General features: G+C 42.9%; 1 protein-coding gene across 1 annotated transcript in view; it reads right to left on the bottom strand.

The window, feature by feature from the left end:
- FMN2 (formin 2) overlaps positions 1–24,428 on the bottom strand; it is a gene marked incomplete at both ends in the record, with an annotated part of 325,661 nt that overhangs the window by 287,175 nt on the left and 14,058 nt on the right. Inside the window, one exon of the mRNA XM_082854885.1 lies at positions 3,435–3,601. Within this exon, the coding sequence (XP_082711011.1) occupies positions 3,435–3,601 (167 nt within the window). The remainder of the gene's footprint in view (positions 1–3,434; positions 3,602–24,428) is intronic.

Raw genomic sequence — 24,428 nt, 5'->3', positions numbered from 1 at the left:
CAAAGCAAAAAGCAAAGGTGAGGATAATGGCAATGCTACTGGGCTATTAAAGGAGCTCAATCTTTCTTTCTGATTTGAGAAAATGTGACTATGAAAAGGGCTGTCAGCCCTTTTCAGTGGCTGAAGAAAGGTTAAGTGTCACGGCCTTAAGTCAATGACGTTCCACTCAGCAGAAAGCAAAACCTATTGTTCATCAGGTGATATGCTAGGTTATTAGTTTTCTAAATAAACAGAATTTTATTCAAGAAAAGTACATAATGAACACCGGTTCTGTCCTTACAATACTTTCCTCCTAAAACTGGCCTATCTTCTCGGCCTCGGTAAACGGCGCAAACACCCACCAGATACTTAAGACCAGCACCTTTGACCAGCACCAGCATCTTTGATTCCCTTTTCCATCGCCCCCCTCGTCTAAGCCCCGGAGGTCCCATTAGCTCCACCAGCAGGGCAGGACCCCTCCCACACCCACCGCCCCCTCTGTCTCCTCCACTGGCTCTCGCTCGGCTCCTGCGGCAGCCCCCCTGCTGTTCCAGCTCCTGCTTCAGCCCCTGGAACAGCACCCAAGGCCAGGTCCCATAAGCCACGCGCAGCACGAAACAAACACGCTCTTCCCCTGCACAACCCTCTAAAAGCTCCCACTTAAAAAAACGCATTATCCTTCCATGGCTTTCAAGACCCTGAACGTCCTGGCTCTGTAGTCCTTTCCGTCCTCAGGCCGTGTCTGCGCTACCCCGGGGCACTTGCACTTGCCTCTGGGCTCCTGGGGGGACCTTCCCTCTGACCTCCCCTCAGGGCTCCTGACATTACATGCGGGGCTTCCTTCTACACTCTCCCCACCCCCCCTTCACTGACCATATTCCACAGGTTCACTTCCTTCACAGCACTTATCAGAATCTGATGTAAGTCCATTACCTCCACTACATGTTTGTGTTTTCTCCGTCTGGCTCCACTGTGAACAGGATGTAAATACGGAGCACCGGAATCTTAGTTCTCTTGCTCACTAATACATCTCTGGAGCCTAGAACACTGCCTGGCATAGAGAGTGCAGTCAGTAAACATTTGTGAATGAATGAATGAACATTATCACTCAAAACTATTTGCTTTTCAGTATTCTTGAAGTTTTAACCAAGTTAAAATGTGAGAGAAAATGTGAAATTCTTTCACATTTTCTATAGCATCTCTAAAGCAAAAAGTTAGGCCCTAAAAATGTATAAAATAACATGGAACTGAATCAAGAGGGTTGACTGAAGTAGGCCAATCCATAAACTGCATGAAAAAATCTCCAGATCAAACTCTGGGGCTCTAATTCCGTGTGGACGGAGATAAAGGGGGATGCTCTCAGGGAAGGGAGCAAAATTAGGGGTGGGAAGAGGACCTGTCATGAGCTTATTCCTGTTGTGTCTCAAAGGGCAACTGTCCTCAAGAGAACTGTTGGTGAAAAATCCTCCTAGCAGCAACTTTCTGGCAACCAGCAGAGAGGCTAATTATCAGAAACTGCTCTCCCTACACAAAGTGCATTCCTCCCCCTTCCCTCACTAATGCCTCAGTTTGCATAACTCCCTGCACTGTTAGCTCTTCTGAGCTTTGCAGAAAATCCTCAATTATGCATACAATAAATGCACATTTCTGCTGTTGAACTGCCATTTAAGTATCTGGAAGAATGTTTCCTACTTGTTTTGTGTTAGGTTTGGCATGGAAGTAGAAAGGTAGCACAGAGCCAATGAATAAAGTGAGAAAATGCAACCGCACAAACTTGCAAAAGAAATTCCCCACTCTGAGAGAATTATTTCATACCATATTAAGGGACTGCATTCATTTTGCTTGTCACTCTCTATGCCATAGCCGGCTGCCCCCCAAAATGACAAGGCCGGGAGGGGTTACTAGTCTCTCTAACACAAGAATGGAGGAAGTAGGAGGTAAGAAACAGCTAGTTCAGTAATTTTTTTAAAAAGGAGGAAAAGGGTTATTCTATTCTTTTCAGTTTACTCCAATTCCACATTTATTGACTGATAAGACTTTATTTCTGAGCTTTAAGGGAAGAAAATGCAGTCAACTTGGGAATAGTTTTAATCCAAAAGCAAGTGGGAGGCACAGCTAGTGTTTGCCTCTGTCTGTCCCATAATGCTTCTAATTCCTAGTTGCAAACTGATGTATCTCCTAGAACACAGCTCAATAAAGCTCTTAGCTCACAACTGTCCCCAGGTTCTGTACCTGTAATAACACACCTTTCAAAAAGGAAAAGGGAGGGAAAATTTAATTACCCAATTTTTCTCATAGAAGAAAAAGATCTACCGAGCAGTGGTTAGCTGCAATGTCATGAATGGATAGATGGACAGACAGATAGATGATTGATAGATAGATGGATAGATAGATGATAGATAGATAGACAGACAGACAGATAGATAGATAGATAGATAGATCAGTGGATCTTAAGAAGGAAGCTTCACAAGTCACAGTACATCCCAGGGAATCTTCTTCCACATGAGAAGTATCAGGAAGATCTCATAATATTTTATGTGGTTTATTTTCCTAATACTGAAGGGAGACCACAGTTGTGATGGGTAAAGAACAGGAAGAAGAAAAACAGGCGCATATGGACGTTTTGTTATTTACTATCACTTCTTGATCTCAGCCAGGGCTCATTTCCATCATCTTCAAACCCCTCTTTCAGTCGCGCACACACAGAGGAGAAGGAGTGCGGTCAGAAGCAGGGCACAGATGTAACCAACCTACAAGGATGAGCCCTGTACCCTGCCTCATACACTCCGAGCTCCACACAGGGAGCCAAGCAGACTCCACTTTCCTCATGAAAAAGTCTGCTCATTACAACCCCCAGGGTCGCACACGTACCACATACATGAGAAAGATGAGCAATACTCTGGTTTGGAAGCAACAACCCAGCTGTGCTGTTATTTGTTATGAGTTATCAAACAGCTTGAGAATGACTGTTCTGAAGTATTAACCCTCTTGGTGAGTGGGAGCTGGGGAGGAAGCAGACGGTGCTGCTTCGTGTCAACAGTTAGTACCTGGATGAGCCATGAACTCACAGGAATAGTGCTCCAAAGCCCGCATAAACCTGCTGCCTTCTGGGAACAAAGCCCCTGCCCTCAGAGCTGCTTCTGAAGGTATGTACATGACCAGCTAAGTCAGAAATACCGACTCAGAGCCACTTAAAAACCATCACTGGTTAAAGCAGGCTAGAAAACTGCCAAGAGTGGCCATCTGTTAAGAAAAGGAGGTTTGGCAAGTATACTTAAGAATACCCTAGCCATAAAGGAAACAGATGTGCTAAGCTGTTGAGTGGCAGGGGCAGGAAGGCCTGCATCCCATGCGGGTCTTTAAATTACAGGGCGATAGGTAGACACACATCAGAGCTGCTGTTTCCACTGCAATCTGCTTCACAGCCATTGAGTTCTGTGAATTCTCCTACTTACATCAAACGGAGCTGAGCTGGACTGGGCATCCTGACCACACGGCTCCCTGAAGCAGTCACCGAAAGGAAGAAGGAGACCCATGGCTATGATCCGCGAGCAGAACTTCTCTGCTTCTTCTGGAGGCCCGTTCTCCTGCTGGTTGAACAGCTTCTCCAGCAGAGTTCGCCCTGCAGGGGAGACACGGTCATTAAGCAGGTGCACTGGTGGGTGTCCTGGCTCAGACTCCCGGAGGAGGGGCCGACAAACACAGCTGGGGTAGCACTGTTGCCAAGGCTTTGCCGTGCACAGGGAATACTCTGCAGGTGGGCCTGGGTACCACACGGGAAAGGACAGATCTGGGTCGCTCTCCCATCCCCACAATACCTCCCCGCCTCCAAAGAGAATGGGACACGTGTTGGGACCTACATCCTCTTCCATCTGAAGAAGACCCAGCCTTTTGGGTTTCACTGGAAATCCTCCTTCCACTCTGTCAACCGGCCGGTGGCTCTCTGAGGAGGCAGCCAGTAGTCACCATTTAGGCTAAGAAATGTCAGTGGCTGCCTCACAGTCTGAGGGGTGGCTGTCGGGGGGCAGGAACAGGGTGGGCAGGGAGGCAGGCACCAGCCACTGGAAGGGAACAGGGCTGGCCCACAGAAAATGCCTCCCTGAAGAGGAGAGTGACAGAAACTCAACATCTTCTCATATGAGCCTCAGAAACATCACTCTAGGGTAGGTCTACACTTGAGGTTTCTATTACTTCCCAAAGAGAGACAAGAGAAGAGAGGCACATGGTGACGAGAGCGTTGGCTGCGGCCCAGGCCCACCTGGTCCCGTGGCTCTGAGTCCCGGCCGCGGGGAGAGCAGAGCGATGAGGGGGTAACCCGGCGTCTGCTCTCACTGGTCACCCAGAGCCAAGAGCCGCAGGCCAGCCCCTCATCTGTCTGACTCTCAACTCACTATCCTTCAGAGAGTGGTTTTGCTGGCTTCTGCACTAATCATCTACAGTGGAGGAAACAGGAAGTCTCCAGAGTCACTCAGTTCCCGCTGCTCCGGCCCTTCCTCTATCAGCAGGTTCAGTCTTCAAATTTAGAGTAAAGTCCCGTATCCAGAAAAGCTCCCAGTGACCCCCTTCTGCACTCTCCCGGCTCCCTTCAGAGTTCCTCTTTGTCATTAATTACTTTAGTTAATTATTTGTTTAATGTCTACCCCCCTCACCATAACATGAACTCTCTGACAGCCAGCATACATCATGCAGACCTGTCCACTAGCACAGAAGAACCAATGAACACTTTCAGGAATTCTGAATGAATACGATGTTATGATTCTGTGATAAAGACTCATTCACATCATGGTCAGAACTGGAAATGAAATATTGGTCTAGACCAGGGGTCAGCAAACTTTCACTGCAAAGGACCAAACAGAAAATATTTTAGGCTTTAAGGGCCAACTAAGGTCTCTGCTACACATTCTTCCTTGGTTTGGCTTGGTTTTGAACAACTTTTAAAAATGTAAAAAGCATTCTCAGCTTGGGGTTGTTCAGGGCCAGCCCTCACTCTACACATCAGTCACATCTAAATTTCAAACGTATACATGTTCAGTTCTGCAGGATGGTTTCCATGCAATTTTAGTGCCTCTTCCTATGTTTGTTTGTAAAATAAAACTAAATTCAAAATCTACCTCTCATACGTAGAATGACAAAGCAGGGCAAAAGAGGCTCGCTGTTTTCTCCGTTCCTGTGGGTCACTAGAGAGCATTTGCAGGTCTCCCAGGACATTTTCTGAGGGGAAACTGAACTCCTTTTCCTACATAACTTAAGTTTGCCTGCACCTAACTGGACCCACACACCTAGGAAACCACATCCCTCAGTTCTCAAGTGATTGTCATAACAGTAAACCCATCTTATGCAGACCATCTTACAGTAGCTCTGCAAATGGCCAGAAAGCTAAATAGTTCTTTCCTACAACTCAATCTTGTATACGACATAAAACAGGGAGACAGGATCTCGCGTGTGTGTGTCCCAGAGTGAATGAACGTGTATGTGTTCATCAAGCCAAAACCTTATGAGCAGTGGTAGGGGAGCAGCGTGGAAGCACAGCCCCAGAGCTTCGTGCCCTGAGGGCGAACACCCTTCACCAGAGCACCTCCCCCTGGGCAGCACTTCCAGCTCTAACAGCCCTGAGTGTCCCCCTGGTGGCAAACTCGCCCTGGGCTGGGAGCCCTGCCCTCACCTCCCTGCCTTCACAACAGCCCGGATGCCCCAGGCCTTCCTCTCACAGGCCTCTGGGATGAATATGTCACGTCCAATCCCACACGCTTAGGGACAGGGAGTGGGGGTGACTTCTTGATTCCACAAGCACTTTCAAACGATGTGACTCCTCCAAACACTCAGCGCCCTTGACACTCCCGCCGGCCCTATTCCTGCAGCGTCCACTCCTTCTGGCCCTTCCATCCCTCACTAAGCCCTCCACCTCCTCACTCAACACCCTGGTCTCCCCTCGACCCCATCATCATCGTCACCGACGCTCATGGAGGTAACTCACCCGTGACCGTGAGTCCTGCCTTCACCCCGCAGGACCCGGCCCGTCCATCCCCCGGCTGGGCCGCCTGCGCCAGGCCCACGTCCAAGTTCACTCAGCCCTCAGGGCTCCCTGTCCCCCTCGGGCTGAGGCTGTGACACAAGGCCCACCTCCCGCTGCCTCTTGCAGCTCCCTGGGCACCACCCGGCGCTCCCGCACCAGAGCACTCTGCCCCGGGACTTGCATGACCAACACTTTCTCACTCACCCACATCTCTTCTCAACTGTCACTTCCCCCACCCTCCCTAAAACAGCGCCTACCACCCTGTCCCATTATTCCCTTCAGCCTCCAGAGCTGGGCCCTGGGCTCCTGCGAGCCCGTGGGCCACTCCCCCTCACGGAGTGTCAGCTCCATTTCAGCAGATGCTGGTGTCTGTTCACCACTTCCACCCAGAACCTCAAGGGAGGCCTGGCCCAGAGCAGGTCACCAGTGAACCAGTGTGTGGACATCTAATCCCCAACATGACTCTTTCGGCTCTGCCTCTAGAATCTCCACTAAACCTTCATCCTCCACATGGGCCTTGAATCAGTCACGGTTACATGGTTACTGCCACCCATGCCGGTCGATCCCAGGCTCCACCACCACACCACAACCAGGCCCCCACTTCCCTCTCCCTCTGTCACGTCAGCCTGGCAACTCACACACACTCCAGCCTGGCCCACCCTTCCCTCCTCCTGCACCTGAGCACCTCAACACCACAGAAGAAAGACACACACGCTGCCTGTTCTCACTTTACTATCCTGACTATAAACGTCAATCAGGCCCAACCCTGCTCTGCATTCTCGACTCAGCTTCCAGTCGCCCCCCTCATCCCACTCTTTCCAATGAGGAGATGATGACCCTCTCAAATAATTTACTGAGAAAATGCAAGGATCTGGGACAAACTGTATACGCAGAACACCCACACCTGCACCCTCCTCTGCCTACGCTTCACGGTGGACACTCTGATCCAGACAAAAGCAAGTTCTTCCCTCTGTGTCCTGGATCTAATTCCTTGTTGCATGCATGGAACTTCACTCTTTAATTGTTCCTTCTCTCTCTGAATCATGAACACACCCTTCTAGACTGGACGATTCCAGAATCACAAATACATGCTTAAACTGTAAAAAAAATCTCCATGAGCCCACATCATTCCCCACCACCAGCTACTGTCCCATTTCTTGGTTTCCTTTCACATCAAAACTGCCAGGTATATCATCACAAAGTATACAAATAACAAATGTTGAAGAGGATGTGGAGAAAAGGGAACCTTCATACTTTGTGGGTGGGAATGTAAATTGGTGCAGTAACAACAAAAAGCACTATGGACGTTTCTCAAAATATTAAAAATAGAACTACCATATGACTTACCAATTCCACTGCTGGGCAAATCTCCAAAAAAATGTTTCAAAAATATATGCACCCCAAAGTTCATAGCACCACTATTTACGATAGCGAAGATATGAAAGCAACCTAAATGTCCATCAACAGATGAATAGATAAAGATGATGTGGTATTCCATTCAAGTATTATTGGAATTACTTGGAATATTCCAAGTAATGTTCCATTGTGACATATATACAATGGAATATTATTTTGCCATAAAGAATGAAATAATGCCATTTGCAGCTACATGGATGGACACAGATTATCATAGTAAGCGAAGTAAGTCAGAAAGAAAAAAACAAACACCATATGATATCACTTATATGTAGAAGCTAAAATATGATATAGGGGATTTGGTTCAAGATGACGGAGTAGAAGGACGTGCTCTCACTCCCTCTTGTGAGAGCATTGGAATCACAACTAACTGCTGAACAATCATCAACAGGAAGACGCTGGAACTCACCAAAAAAGATACCCCACATCCAAAGACAAAGGAGAAGCCACAACAAGACGGTAGGAGGGGCACAACCACAGTGAAATCAAACTCCATAACTGCTGGGTGGGTGACTCACAAACTGGAGAAAACTTAACTACAGAAGTCCACCCACTGGAGTGCAGGTTCTAAGCCCCACATCAGTCTTCCCAACCTGGGGGTCCAACCGGGAGGAGGAATTCCTAGAGAATCAGACTTTGAAGGCTAGTGGGATTTGATTGCAGGACTTCAACAGAACTGGGGGAAACAGAGACTCTACTGTTGGAGGGCACAGACAAAGTAATGTACGCATTGGGACTCAGAGGAAGGAGCAGTGACCCCATAGGAAACTGAACCAGACCTACCTGCTAGTGTTGGAGGGTCTCCTGCAGAGGTGGGGGGTGGCTGTGGCTCACCATGGGGACAAGGACACTGGAACAGAAGTTCTGAGAAGTACTCCTTGGCGGGAGCACTCCCAGAGTCTGCCATTAGCCCCACCAAAGAGCCCAGGTAGGCTTCAGTGTTGGGTCACCTCAGGCCAAACAACCAACAGGGAGGGAACCCAGCCCCACCCATCAGCAGTCAAGAGGATTAAAGTTGTACTGAGCTCTGCTCACCAGAGCAACACACAGCTCTAGCCACCACCAGTCCCTCCCATCAGGAAACCTGCCCAAGCGTCGTAGAGAGCCTCAACCACCAGAGGACAGACAGCAGAATCAAGAAGAACTACAGCCCTACAGCCTGTGGAAGAAAAACCATACTCACAGAAAGGGAGACAAGATGAAAAGGCAGAGGGCTATGTACCAGATGAAGGAACAAGATAAAACCCCAGAAAAACAATTAAATGAAGTGGAGATAGGCAACCTTCCAGAAAAAAATTCAGAATGATAGTGAAGATTATCCACGACCTCGGAAAAACAATGGAGGCAAAGATTAAGAAGGTGCAAGAAATGTTTAACAAAGACCTAGAAGAATTAAAGAACAAACAAACAGAGATGAACAATACAATAACTGAAATGAAAACTACACTAGAAGGAATCAATAGCAGAATAACTGAGGCAGAAAAATGGATAAGTGACCTGGAAGACAGAATGGTGGAATTTACTGCTGCAGAACAGAATAAAGAAAAAGAATGAAAAGAAATGAAGACAGTCTAAGAGACCTCTGGGACAACATTAAACGCAACAACATTTGCATAATGGGGGTCCCAGAAGGAGAAGAGAGAGAAAGGACCCAAGAAAATATTTGAAGAGATTATAGTCGAAAACTTCCCTAACATGGGTAAGGAAATAGCCACCCAAGTCCAGGAAGCACACAGAGTCCCATACAGGATAAACACAAGGAGAAACACACCAAGACACATACTAATCAAACTGGCAAAAATTAAAGACCAAAAAAATTATTGAAAGAAGCAAGGGAAAAATGACAAATAACACACAAGGGAACTCCCATAAGGTTAACCTCTGATTTCTCAGCAGAAACTCTACAAGCCAGAAGGGAGTGGCATGACATATTTAAAGGGATAAATGGGAGGAACCTGCAACCAAGATTACCCGGCAAGGATCTCATTCAGATTCCAGGGAGAAATCAAAACCTTTACAGACAAGCAATACCTAAGAGAATACAGTTCCACCATACCAGCTCTAAAACAAACGCTAAATGAACTTCTCTAAGTGAGAAACACAAGAGACGAAAAGGACCTAACAAAAACAAGCCCAAAACAATTTAAAAAATGGTTATAGGAACATACATATCGATAATTACCTTAAACGTGAATGGACTAAGTGCTCCAACCAAAATACATAGATTGGTTGAATGGATACAAAAAAAAGACCCATATATACGCTGGCTACATGAGACTCACTTCAGACCTAGGGACACATACAGACTGAAAGTGAGGGGATGGAAAAACATATTCCATGCAAATGGAAATCAGTAAAAGCTGGAGTAACAATACTAATATCAGATAAAATAGATTTTAAAAAAAGAATGTTACAAGAGACAAGGAAGGATATCACATAATTGATCAAGGGATCAATCCAAGAAAAAGACATAACAATTATAAATATATATGCACCCAATATAGGAGCACCTCAATTCAGAGGCAAGTGCTAACAGCTATAAAGAGGAAATTGACAGTAACAGAATAATATAGGGGACTTTAACACCCCACTTACACCAATGGACAGATCATCCAAACAGAAAATTAATAAGGAAACACAAGCTTTAAATGACAAAATAGACCAGATAGATTTGATTGATATTTATACGACATTCCATCCAAAAACAGCACATTACACTTTCTTCTCAAGTGCACACAGAACATTCTCCAGGATAGATCACACCTTGGGTCACAAATCAAGCCTCAGTAAACTTAAGAAAACTGAATACATATCAAGCATCTTTTCTGACCACAATGCTATGAGATTAGAAATCAATTACAAGGAAATAAACATAAAAAACACAAACACATGGAGGCTAAACAATACGTTACTAAATAACCAAGAGATCACAGAGGAAATCAAAAAATACCTAGAGACAAATGACAATGAAATCACGACAATCCAAAACCTATGGGATGCACCAAAAGCAGTTCTAAGATGGAAGTTTATAGCTATATAAGCCCACCTCAAGAAACAAGAAAAATCTCAAATTAATAATCTAACCTTACACCTAAAGGAACTAGAGAAAGAAGACCCAAACAAAACCCACAGTTATCAGAAGGAAAGAAATCATAAAGATCACAGCAGAAATAAATGGAACAAAAACAAAGAAAACAATAGCAAAGATCAATAAAACTAAAAGCTGGTTCTTTGAGAAGATAAACAAAATTGATAAACCATTAACCAAACTCATCAAGAAACAGAGGCAGAGGACTCAAATCAATAAAATTAGAAATGAAACATGAGAAGTTACAACAGACACCACAGAAATACAAATCATCCTAAGAGACTACTACAAGCAACTCTATTCCAATAAAATGGACAACCTAGAAGAAATGGAAAAACTCTTAGAAAGGTACAACCTTGCAAGACTAAACCAGAAAGAAATCTGAAATATGAACAGACCAATCACAAGTAATGAAATTGAAACTGTGATTAAAAAATCTTCCAACAAACAAAAGTCCAGGACCAGAAGGCTTCACAGGTGAATTCTATCAAACATTGCAAGAAAAGCTAACACCCATCCTTCTCAAACTCTTCCCAAAAAATTGCACAGGAAGGAACACTCCCAAACTCATTCTATGAGGCCACCATCAGCCTGATACCAAAACCAGACAAACATACTACAAAAAAAGAAAATTACAGACCAATATCACTGATGAATATAGACGCAAAAATCCTCAACAGAATACGAGCAAACAGAATACAACACATTAAAAGGATCATACACCATGATCAAGTGGGTTTTATCGCAGGGATGGAAGGATTCTTCAGTATATGCAAATCAATCAATGTGATACACCATATTAACAAATTGAAGAAGAAAAACCATATGATCGTCTCAATAGATGCAGAAAAAGCTTTTGACAAAATTCAACACCCATTTATGATAAAAAGTCTCCAGGAAGTGGGCATAGAGGGGACCTACCTCAACATAATAAAGGCCATATATGACAAACCCACAGTCAACATCATCCTCAATGGTGAAAAACTGAAACCATTTCCTCTAAGATCAGGAACAAGATAAGGATGTCCACTCTTGCCACTATTATTCAACATAGTTTTGGAAGTCCTAGCCATGGCAATCAGAGAAGAAAAAGAGATAAAAGGAATACAAATTGGAAAAGAAGAAGTAAAACTGTCACTGTTTGCAGATGATATGATACTATACATAGAGAATCCTAAAGATGGTACCGGAAAATTACTATAGCTAATCAATGAATTTGGTAAAGTTGCAGGATACAAAATTAATGCACAGAAATCTCTTGCATTCCTATACATTAATGATGAAAAATCTGAAAGAGAAATTAAGGAAACACTCCCACTTACCACTGCAACAAAAAAACTAATATACCTAGGAATAAACCTACCTAGGGAGACAAAAGACATGTATGCAGAAAACTATAAGACACTGATGAAAGAAATTAAAGGTGACACCAACAAATGGAGAGATATACCATGTTCTTGGATTGGAAGAATCAATATCGAGAAAATGACTATACTACCCAAAGCAATCTACAGATTCAATGCAATCCCTATCATATTACCAATGGCATTTTTTTTTACAGAACTAGAACAAAAAACCTTAAAATTTGTATGGAGACACAAAAGACCCCGAATAGCCAAAGCAGTCTTGAGGGAAAAAAACGGAGCTGGAGGAATCAGACTCCCTGACTTCAGACCATACTACAAATCTACAGTAATCAAGACAATATGGTACTGGCACAAAAACAGAAATATAGATCAATGGAACAGGATAGAAAGCCCAGAGATAAACCCACGAACCTATGGTCAACTAATCTATGACAAAAGAGGCAAGGATATACAGTGGAGAAAAGACAGCCTCTTCAATAAGTGGTGCTGGGAAAACTGGACAGCTACATGTAAAAGAATGAAATTAGAACACTCCCTAACACCATACACAAAAATAAACTCAAAATGAACTAGATACCTAAATGTAAGACTGGACACTATAAAACCCTTAGAGGAAAACATAGGAAGAACACTCTTTGACAAAAATCACAGCAAGATCTTTTTTGACCAACCTCCTAGAGTAATGGAAATAAAACCCAGAATAAACAGATGAGACCTAATGAAACTTAAAAGCTTTTGCACAGCAAAGGAAAGTGCAAACAAGATTTAAAGACAACCCTCAGAATGGGAGAACATATTTGCAAATGAATCAATGGACAAAGGATTAATCTCCAAAATATATAAACAGCTCATGCAGCTCAATATTAAAAAACCAAACAACCCAATCCAAAAATGGGCAGAAGTCCTAAATAGACATTTCTCCAAAGAAGACATACAGATGGCCAAGAAGCACATGAAAAGCTGCTCAACATCACTAATTATTAGAGAAATGCAAATCAAAACCACAATGAGGTATCACCTCATACCAGTTAGAATAGACATCATCAGAAAATCTACAAACAATAAATGCTGGAGAGGGAGTGGAGAAAAGGGAACCCTCGGGCTTCCCTGGTGGTGCAGTTGTTGAGAGTCCGCCTGCTGATGCATGGGACACGGGTTCGTGCCCCAGTCCGGGAAGATCCCACATGCCGCGGGGCGGCTAGGCCTGTGAGTCATGGTTGCTGGGCCTGCGCATCCAGAGCCTGTGCTCCGCAACGGGAGAGGCCACAGCAGTGAGAGACCCGCGTACCACAAAAAAAAAAAAAAGAAAAGAGAACCCTCTTGCACTGTTGGCGGGAATGTAAATTGATACAGCCACTATGGAGAACAGTATGGAGGTTCCTTAAAAAAACAGAATTACCATATGACCCAGCAATCCCACTACAGGGCATATACCCAGAGAAAACCATAATGCAAAAAGACACATACACCCAAATGTTCATTGCCACACTAGTTACAATAGCCAGGACATGGAAGCAACATAAATGCCCACTGACAGATGAATGGATAAAGTATGGTTCATATATACAATGGAATATTGCTCAGCCATAAAAAGGAACGAAATTGGGTCATTTGTAGAGACGTGGATGGATCTAGAGACTGTCATACAGAGAGAGTGAAGTAAGTCATAAAGAGAAAAACAAATATATATTAACGCATATATGTGGAACCTAGAAAAATGGTACAGATGAACAGGTTTTCAGGGCAGAAATTGAGACACAGATGTAGAGAACAAACGTATGGAAACCAAGGGAATTAAGTGACAAGGCTGGTGGTGGGATGAATTGGGAGATTGGGATTGACATATATACCCTAATATGTATAAAATGGATAACTAATAAGAACCAGCTGTATACAAAAATAAATAAAATAAAATTCAAAGAAAAATAAAATATGATACAAATGAACTTATTTACAAGACAATAAAACTCACAGACATAGGAAAACTCATGGTTACCAAGGAGGGGGAAGAGACAAATTATGAGTATAGGATTAAGAGACACAAACTACTATACATAAAATAAACAACAAGAATTTACTAAAAAAAAAAAAAAAAAAAAAGAATTTACTGTATAGCATAAGGAATTATACCCAATATCTTGTTATAACTTGTAATGCAATACAACCTGAAAAATACTTACTTTGCTATACACCTGAAACTAACACAACATTGTAAATTGACTCTACTTCAATTAGAAGAAACCTACTAGCCAGAATTACCTACACCTGCCACCTCTGGCCCCTCCCTCCTGGCTCAGCCCACTCTGCACTTAATCCCTCCGGAAATTCTGTTGACTCACTCTGACTCCTTATAACACTTTCCTCTCACCCCCTGATGCTCCCTCTGTTCTCTCCACCTCACCAGCCACGGTCTCTCCAGGCTCCTTTCCTGGCTGCTCTGCTCAGAGTGTTCAGGCTCATTCTATGGCCTCCTCTCAACTCTTCCTGTTTTCTCTCCTATGGTCTCACCCCAGCTGCAAACGCTCCTCCCCTTAAAACCAGACAGGCGGCTGTGACTGCGTCTGCCGGCAGAGGATGGGAGAAGCGGCATCCCCCTAGGGAAGAAGATGAGAAATCAAAGAACCTCCAACCAGGCACTGAGAGATTTTTCCTCCAGGGTCCCTCAACCTGGACTCAGGGAAACCTGAAACCCAGAAGTGGGTATCAGAATTGACTGCGGAAGCTTTTGGGGGCAATTTGGCCATGCGTGTCAGTAATCTTTAAAACTTCACCCCTTGACCAAAACATTCCACTTTGGAAAACATGTCATAGGCCACTATCCAGAGTGATGCATCGCAGGATTATTGTGAAGATCAGATGAGACAACACATGTAAAGTGCTCAGCACAGTTCCTGGTACAATAATAAATGGATCGGTACTAGTAAAAAAAAAAAAAAAGAAAGAAACTAAAATGTCCAACTGTAAGGACATAGATAAAAAAGGATAGCTTTATGTAGATGACAGCTTACTATACAGCTGTCAGAAGTCATGTTAGTATAGAAAGAATAATGACTCAATTAATTTAAACACATTGAATATATGAAAAGGAATAAGAAAAGTAAAATCAATAGCCGTCACTAGAGAATGCTAGTGCACCAATAGCCACTGGCAACAGAGAATTAATGGGAAATAAATAGAGCATTTAATCTGCCTTTCCAGTACGAACTGGATTTTGGGTTAATAATCATACCTCGTAATTAAAGTTTTCAGTACAGGAAAATTCCAGCCAAAAATGCAAAGAAATGACAAAATTAGAAAATTGCAATCCCTAATGGTTCACTTAATGAATAGATGGGAAACCCATTATAAAAAGGTCAGCTGGGGCTTCCCTGGTGGCGCAGTGGTTGGGAGTCCGCCTGCCGATGCAGAGGATGCGGGTTCATGCCCCTGTCCGGGAGGATCCCACATGCCGCGGAGCGGCTGGGCCCGTGAGCCATGGCCGCTGGGCCTGCACGTCCGGAGCCTGTGCTCCGCAGCGGGAGAGGCCGCGGCAGTGAGAGGCCCACGTACCACAAAAAAAAAAAAAAAAAAAAAAAAAAAGGTCAACTGAAATATCTGCAAAGAAGACATCAAGCTGTCATTCCCAAACGCACAAGTCATTCAGAGTTAACACAAGGAGACAGGTAAACCTGGGGTGGGGGGCGGGGACTGTAAAGTCCACAGCACTGCCCAACAAGCTCCCATGCTGTCTCTCCAGGAAGAGAGAAAAGAGGCCCAAGCATGGGTTACACCATGTCAGCCTAGACTTATTCTCGCCCAGGGTTTCAGACAGTCTGTGAATGCCTAGTTAACAGACTAGTGTTGTCTGTTGGGTTAGGGCTACCCTAACACTAACCCTAAACAATGAATTCTATGTGCCTTCAATATAATGATGCCATTGTGGCATATTAAAAAGTACATTTTTGAGATGCAGACTTAAGTATTTGAGATTCACATAACATGATGCCAGGAATTTGTCCAAATTAGTCCATTAAAAAAGGGTGGTGAGGGTTGGAGGTGATGAAGCTATTACAGGGTAAATAATGCTGATAATTATGGGAGGTGGGTGGTGGTCCCATGGGGCTTCATCACACCTCTGCTTTATGTATGACCAAGCTTTAACAATTAATATCTTCAATCATGTTATTAAAAAGGTTTAATGACATGGAACAGTATGTCAAAAACATTATGTGAAATACTCAAGATTACACAGCTTAACAAGGTATGCTCCTGATTCTGCAAAAATAGCAGACACGACTTCGCTTATTAAAGAGTCAAATCACTGCAGTAGGAGTATGACAAGGTTTTTTGTTGTTTTTTTTTTCTATGACCTGCACACCAGCTGGACTGAACTGAACTCCCCTTCTGACCAACAGATGTAATTTGACCAGAGCGGGGGGAATGGACAGAGACACGACCTTCTGTTTTGCTTCTCGCACTGATGGCTGGGGATTTAATTGGGACACACTGGCCCCAACAGACATCGGAGGCCTTGTACCTAAACTGGGGAGAACAGGCTGACCTAAAGCTTCTGGACCCACCCTTCCTTCTTCACTGTACAAACCAGCTCCTGTGACCAGGAAACACAGGCTCCAGGGTCCCTCCAGCACCCCCGTCCCCACCCTACCTCCTACCCCATGTGACACACAGTTGGGGTGCCCCCAACTCCTGGTCCCCTCACTCTGTCCTGGGTCACAGCACCTGTTTCTAGACAGGATGTGTTGACCACACCAACAAATGAAAATGCTGGCCCTAGAATATGAATTAGCATAACTTTTCTAAGTGCTCAGCTATTTAAACTTCATTTTACTTTGTATTTTCATTTGTTATTTAATCAACGATATTTACTGAGCTCTTACTATATACAAAGCAGCTCTAAATCAATTTGCCAAAAACCGACTTGCTAAATGAAATAACATTCATCCAATGACAGTCAAGGAACCTACTAACCACAAATGCTCTGATTATTTCTGAACTAATCGTCTCTCCCTCCTCCCATATGTCCTTACACACTTAGTAAACTTCAGCACGTGGAGCCGCTTTGCACTCATACTACAGTATCCCCGCGGGGTTGGTTCCAGGACACCCTCGGTACCAAAATCTGCAGCTGCACAAGTGCCTTATGTTAAAGGGCCTAGTATTTGCATATAACCTACGCACATCCTCCCTTTAAATCATCTCTATATTACTTAATACCGAACACCATGTACATGCTATGTAAATAGTTGTAAATACAATGTAAATGCTATGTAAACAGTTGCTGGTGCCCAGCAAGTTCAAGTTTTGCTTTTTGGAACATTCTGGAATTTTTTTAAAAAAACATTTTCAACCTGCAGTTGGTTGAATTGGTGGATGCAGAGAACGCGTGGATACAAAGAGCTGACTGTAGCTATAAATACCCCTCTTGCATTGCTAAGCAAATATCACAGGGCTAAACATGGAAACAACAGCCCGGGGACAGTCCTAAAGGACTATTTACCATCACAACAAATCTTCTAGCACAATGAAGTAAAATCATCAATCTCTGCACTGGAGTTCTCTCGGGTGGGTGAGCAGTGACACTATAAAAAGCAGAAAACCTTTTACTTGGATAGAACTATACCATGTAAAAGGCATATCTATATCTACAGTCAGCTTTGAAAAGCAGAGCAAGGATTTATCCCCGTGATTTCAAAGAAACCAACTGAAGAACGAAAAGGTTCTAGAATCTGCCTGATGTCCTAAGACCAGAAAGTGGCAGTGCCAGAACTGGACGCACGCTCTGCTCTCCTAATTTTTATTCCAGGCGTCTTCCACTTCTGGGTGGGCCAGCAACTCTGGGAAAGTCTTCTGACCAACATTCTGTGCTAAGATATAAAAGACAGAGACCACGAGGTCTGTGCCCTGCAAGGGCTCACGAGCTAGTCATAATGACCAAAGCTCCAGAAGGAATACTTTACATGCACTCTATTTAGAACATACTCTCTTAACTAAACATCCTCGGTGGAAATGGTGGCAGGGGGCGGGGGTTGTTGGCAGCAAAGACAAGATACAACCAAGCACTCAGAAGTCTATCATTTGCCAGAGAATGTCCTGGTCCACCAAGAATTTCATCACGAGGAAAACACGCTCCTTGTCCATAATAACAATAAAACAGGACAATGCAGGCAGGACACCCTTGCAGAAAAGACACAGAGTAATCGTGATATCACAGAGCAGGGAAAGCCTCTGGCTCCTTCTCCAGCTACTGGAGAAAATAAAGTATCTAAACAGGAAGAGAAACTTTCAATACGTGGAGACAGCAGGAGACTTTTTTCCCCTAGCCTGGATAATGCATGTAACTTTTCTGTTTTTACTGTACTTTTTGTCATTTCTAGGATTAAATAACTCAGTGACAACCCACCACTTAATTTTCAGCATTTTGGAGCCAGAAGAAACCTTAGTGATTATTTGCCTCAATCCTCCAATTTTGCCTAAAAAGAAATCAAGGCCCAAACATTTGAGTAACATCCCAGGTTATACACGGGGGAAGGCTAGGTGCGAGTTTTTATGTTATCCTATGTCCCATAATATCACTAATTTATAATCATGTTTTTAATTTATATTTTAACAGCCTAGAAACATAAAATGGGTATTTTTCCTTTTGTGTATGCTGTAACGGTTGAAGGATGAACAACATAATTGCTATATTCTGAAAGGCATCAACATAAGTTTTTGTTTCCACAGGCCACATATCTTATGCAAAATAAGAGTTAAACAGAAGTCTCATTATGTTAAACTTTTTTCTGACCTTATAGCTCAGACATATCTAATAAATTTCTCCTGAAATCCTATATTATCTAGCAGTTGAAATAATAAGAGGAAATGAGGTTGTGGACCAGCAAGTCCACAACATTAATGATAATTGCTTAAGTGTATGATGGAGCGAGCAGAGAGAGATCACATGTTATGTACAGATCATCATACACTGATGACCTCTGCAGGATAAATAAGAAAATAGAGACAGGCCAAGTACAATCGAATGGAAATTAACATGTCTAGTATCAGATCCACAAGGCTACAAGTTTCACAGTGACTGAAGGGGTCTCAGGAGTATTAACATCTAGAACTTTCTCGAGGAAAGAAGGCCGGCATGTGGTCAAATGGCTGGACGTGTCACAGGAGGTGCAAGGACCCAGATGGGCCCACCCCCAGAGACAACACCACAGCTCACCAAGGGCTCCGCACACGGTCGCAAGCTCCCTGCACCCCAGGCTCAGAGCCCACCAAGCCCACAGCCAGGGCTGGTCCAGATGCTGTCACAGGAAGACACCTGTCCTCAGGCTCCGAACTCCAGGGAAGGAAGGGAGACAAGATATTTTAAGCTTTATAAAACTCTACAGACTGGGTACAGATTTGCTGATGGTCTATCTGAGTCCTTAACAGTAAGTGCCTGTAATGCGTCTTCACATCCGTTTTGAAGAAGTTGACTGCTCTGTGTGGTGACCTGGGTCTCATGTGTGATGCATCTTGGTTACCCGACACTGAGAGTATGGAGAATAGCAGTAAAAACTATGCTCAGCATCAACTACAATAAAACATCACACAGAGACAGAGCATTCAAAAGTGACTCGGTGTAGAGAGCTCTGACAAGAGTCACTGAACAGTCTACTCAAAATTATATAAATTTAAAGCTCAGTTTTGGCATCCATCAAGGCTTTTTTCGGGGGAAGAGAAAAAAGAAACTATGCAACTTCAGTTGATCAAGGACTGAAATACGACAAGAACAAGCTGAGAAATTTAATCAAATGAATCTAATAAAATCACCCAAGTAATATCATAGGACATATGTGACAGTGGCAACCAACCCCTTTTCAGGACCTATGTTAGATTACGGATGTCTCTGGTAATTTCTTCAAAGATCGTGAAACAAATCAAACTTCAAAGGAAAAAATTATAGAAATGTCAAAAGGAAAAATGCTTTAAAAATTAATTTCTGTCTATTATGTTAAATCAATAAAAGTGAGTCTAATAAATGGCAGCTTTAAAATACCTCTGGCTGAAGAGTTTTTTTACATATTTAAAGCAGCCCCAAATAAAAGGAACGAGACACACAGACCATCGCAGCTGCTCTGAGCTTTTGAAGTCAAACATCACTGACTCTTCTAGTTGGAAGGAAAGTCAGTGGTCAAGTTCAGCCTCTCCAGGTTTGTGGTCACATCAGTAGATCTTCAACCAGCCTCTGAACATCTCCAGTAAATAGTGAAATCGCCCCTCCCAAGACCAGCGGTTCCAAAGCTGGACCCTCTTTGAGGGACGCCTCCCTGACGCTGAATGAATCACACACAGTGTTAGCAAATCTAGCTCCTCCATCCCAGACACGTTCGATCTTCTTCTTCAACATCAATCTCAGGCTTAAAATCTGTCCTGGTCAATGGAGAGCCATAGAATAATTCTGAGAAGAGCATTAAGAACTCTGCTGGAAAGAAGGGGATGAGTTTTGTTTTTTTTTTTAAATTTCAGAGGTATATTTTAACAGGGCTTAGTGACTGGAGGATCTGATCTGAGGAGGAAATGCGAGGAACTTGCTAACTTTACACCTCTCAGACTTCTGACTGAGGAGATGCTGTTACCACCCACCAGGCAGGCAATGAACAAGGGAGTAGGGTGGCTTTGGAGGACAGAGAAGCTCAGGGTGGACCGCCTCCCACAGCCCATGTCAAGATTTTTTCAAGGCAACAGGAAATCTGCGTCTGAAATTCACAGAGACCTGAACCATGCAGTCATCCACATTCAGGGAAAGGGTTCCCGGGGATGAATGTTCAGATGGACTGAAGCCCAGGGGAAGCAGCATGTACTTAGCAAGGGTCCGGCGGAAGAAGAGGACCAGGAGAAGGTAACAAAAGCCAGCCCAAAACAAAGGAGGCAAACCAGCAGAAGCCGGTAGTGGAAACCAAGGAATGTGGGGTTTTCTGTTTGGATAAAATATACAGTGGTTTAAATGATGTTTTTTGAAGCGTTTTTTAAATTAGACATTTTTATTAATGTTGAGTGTGAAACACAACCTACTAAATTAGAATATTAATGACATTTCTGGATTTTAGGATTATACCTTCCCCAACAGAGCACAGATTCACAAAGACTGATAATATGTAAGCCCAAAAAGAGTCACAGTAATTTCAAAACAATCTACACAATGTACATTATGTTCTATGATTGGTTCAATTATTTTGCTGTAAACAAAGGTTAAAGGACTGCCTTTACAATCCCATATGACTATTGCAATGTTGTGATTTATAATAAGAAATATGCATTTGGTCTTTGTCCAATTTCTGGCACAGAGCTTCTAAAACCCTTGGCATTTCCTCAAAAATATGAGTGAAAAAAGTCAACATCATTCGTTGCCAGCAGTGGGGTAAAGTAGGGAAGCCTGACAGCCAAGGAGCTTGAGGGAACTTTTGGAGGTGATAGATATATTCTGTTTTCTGGTTGAGGTGGAAGGTAATGTATGGGTTTATACATTTGCCAAGTTTATTAAACTGTACACTGAAAATGGTGCATGTTGTTGTATATAAACTATACATCAATAAAATTTACTTTAGAACTATCTGAGCTTAGAATGATTTCTAGCCTATAATTAGACATCCAAATTTCCAGTAGTTATGTAGGTGAAATAAAGACATTTTTAGATATAAAAGGGCTCAAATATTTGCACGGTGTATTCACCTTCTCTAGTTAAGGTCCTAGAGGATATACTTCAGCAAACAGGGAGAAAACCAAAAAGTAGAAACTTACAGGGGTCCAGGGGAAACGGAGGATGTGAAAGGAAGTCCAGGAATGATAGGTGATCAGCAAGATTAGAGAACAACCAATGTAGATTGGAGCAGGGGGCCTGAGTCCTCTGGAAAGGCAGCCTCCAGGGGAAAAAATAAATTGATCTCTTAGAGTTTATAGGGAATATTAAAGATATATTTAAGTCAAAAATTTTGAAGCATCTGAAAAATTCTCCTAGAAAAGCAGGAAAATGAAAAAAAATAATAATAATTGTTAACTCCAGGAAATAGAAAGCATGATATAAGAAAGGACGTTTGAACATAGTATACGATATGACTTTGCAGTGACTACTATTTGCATAGTCCTAAGAATCTAAATATTACTTTTTATTTTATAAAAATCTGTGATCTCTGTTACGGAATTGTGGGCACAGGAGGTAATAAGAGAGGTAGATGTGAGAAAACTAAAACCCCATCTATCGTGATGGGGAGTTGGAAATCGAAAATGGAGATATTTTAGAAATAATTAGGCAAATGCCAAAGAAAACTGCTACACAAGTTGTGAATGGTTGCCTCTGTTGAAAGGGGAGTAATCAAAGGATCAGAAGGGGCAAGACAGGAAACTGCTTTTATTCATGAAAATTAAAGCTAATAAAAAATAGAAAATGTCTTCTAGCTCTAAAAAAATAAAAAATAAAATAAAGAACAAAATAAATAAAACCCTTGGACTTTCCTAAATGATTGGAGCAAAAAAGGTGTCTTGATACTCAAAACAAGCCCCTTTCAAGTACACTGAGTTTATGTTAATGCAGTGACTTTTGGAAGCACCTAAGGATGGGGGCTGGTTGTCAGGGGAACCAACCCTGTCTTTAGTGTTGGAACCTTCAGTCCCACCTCTGACCTCCAGGGAGGAAAGGGGAGCAGAGCTGGAGACTGATTCAATCACCAATGTCCAATGATTTAATCAATCAAGCCTGTGTAAATAAGCCTCCATAAAAACCCAAGGGGACAGGGTTCAGAGAACTTCTGGGTCAGCAAACATGTGGAGATTCAGGGAGAGCGGCACCCAGGTGCTCTGTGCCCTTTCCCCATACCTTGCCCTGTGCATCTCTTCCATCTGACTCTTCCTGAGTTATATCCTTTTATAATAAACTGGTAATCTGGAGAGTGAAATGCTTCTCTGAGTTCTATAAGCTGCTGTAGAGAATTAAACCCAAGGAGGGGGCTGCTGGAACCTATAAGCTGCTCAGTCAGAAGCCCAGGTGACAACCTGGACCTGAGACTGGCATCTGAAGACTCCAGCCTTGTAGGACTGAGCCCTTAGTCTGAGGGACCTGACACCATCTCCAGGTAAGTAGTGTTATCAGAATTGAGTTGAATTGTAGGATACCCAGCTGGTGTCCCAGAGAACTGCTTGGTGATGTGGGGAAAAAACCCACACATCAGAGTTAGTGTTAGAATCGTAGCTATAAACCACAGAAATGACTAAATAACCTTTAGGTTTAAAAAATATTCATAAGGGAGATCCCATAATACTTACAACTGAAAGACAATGAAAACATTTCTTTACCCCAACAATAACTAGAAACAATTCAAAAGTAAAATACCGTTCCCATTAACAATGAAACATATGAAGCACCCAGAAACTAACTCAGCAAAGAAAACACAAACTCTCCATTAAAAAAAGTCCAAAACTCTATTAAAAGGACATAAAAGATGATCTGAATAAATGAAGAGGTCTTCCAGTCTTGGATGACATTATTAAAATAATAGTTCTCAATATAATCTACAAATTTAATAAACTGAGCACCATCAGGACTTTTTAAAAACCTCAACCAAAAAAAAAAAAAACCTCAACCACTTAATTTAAATTTATATAAAAAACTATAAGCCCATCAACGGCTAAGTCCTGATAATGTTCAAACTTTGAAAAAGGGGACACTTCTCCTCCAGGTAATGAGACATATTGCAAAGCACATTTATGACAGCTGTCTGGTACCCACCGAAGACAGAAAAACATCCATGCAAGGAAGAGAACAGACCCTCAGACAGGGTATGGGAATAATCTAAAGATGGCATTAAACATCCATGAGTAAAAATTGTTTAGCAGACGATGCTAAAAACTTTGCTTTGCCATGTGTGTCACACCACCCGCTCAAGAGGACTCTGGACAGAGCAGATGTTTAAATGTAGATGGTGAATCAATAACGCTATAGAAGGCTGGGGAGGAGAGAATGTTGGTGACCTGAGCCTAAGAAAGGATTTCTTAAATCAGAAGAAAATAGCACAAACCACAGATGAAAAATAGATCTGATTATGGCAAGATTAAGTACTTCTGTTCAACAAAGGACACAACAAATTTTAAAAAGGGATGAAATGCTAGGGGAAGATATTTATAACATCAAAAATTGATTCTAGGGCTTCCCTGGTGGCACAGTGGTTAAGAATCCGCCTACCAATGCAGGAGACATGGGTTCGATCCCTGGTCCGGGAAGATCTCACACGCCACGGAGCAACTAAGCCCGTGCACAACTACTGAGCCTGCACTCTCCAGCCCGTGTGCCACAACTACGGAAGCCCACGCACCTACAGCCCATGCTCCACAACAACAGACCCCACGACAATGAAAAGCCCGCGCATAGCAACGGACACCCAACGCAGCCAAAAATAAATAAATAAGATAAATAAATTTATTTTTTAAAAATTGATTCTATATGTCAAAATTTCAACAATTACATAGAACTGAATCCACTCCAAATAGTTTAAATAGCAAGAGACTCACGGCAGGGTATTCCTTGTCTTACAGAGTCTTGGAA

This window comes from Leucopleurus acutus, assembly GCF_964270905.1.
Source record: "Leucopleurus acutus genome assembly, chromosome: 14".
NCBI lineage: Eukaryota > Metazoa > Chordata > Mammalia > Artiodactyla > Delphinidae > Leucopleurus > Leucopleurus acutus.
This window is presented reverse-complemented; position numbering and strand designations above follow the sequence as displayed.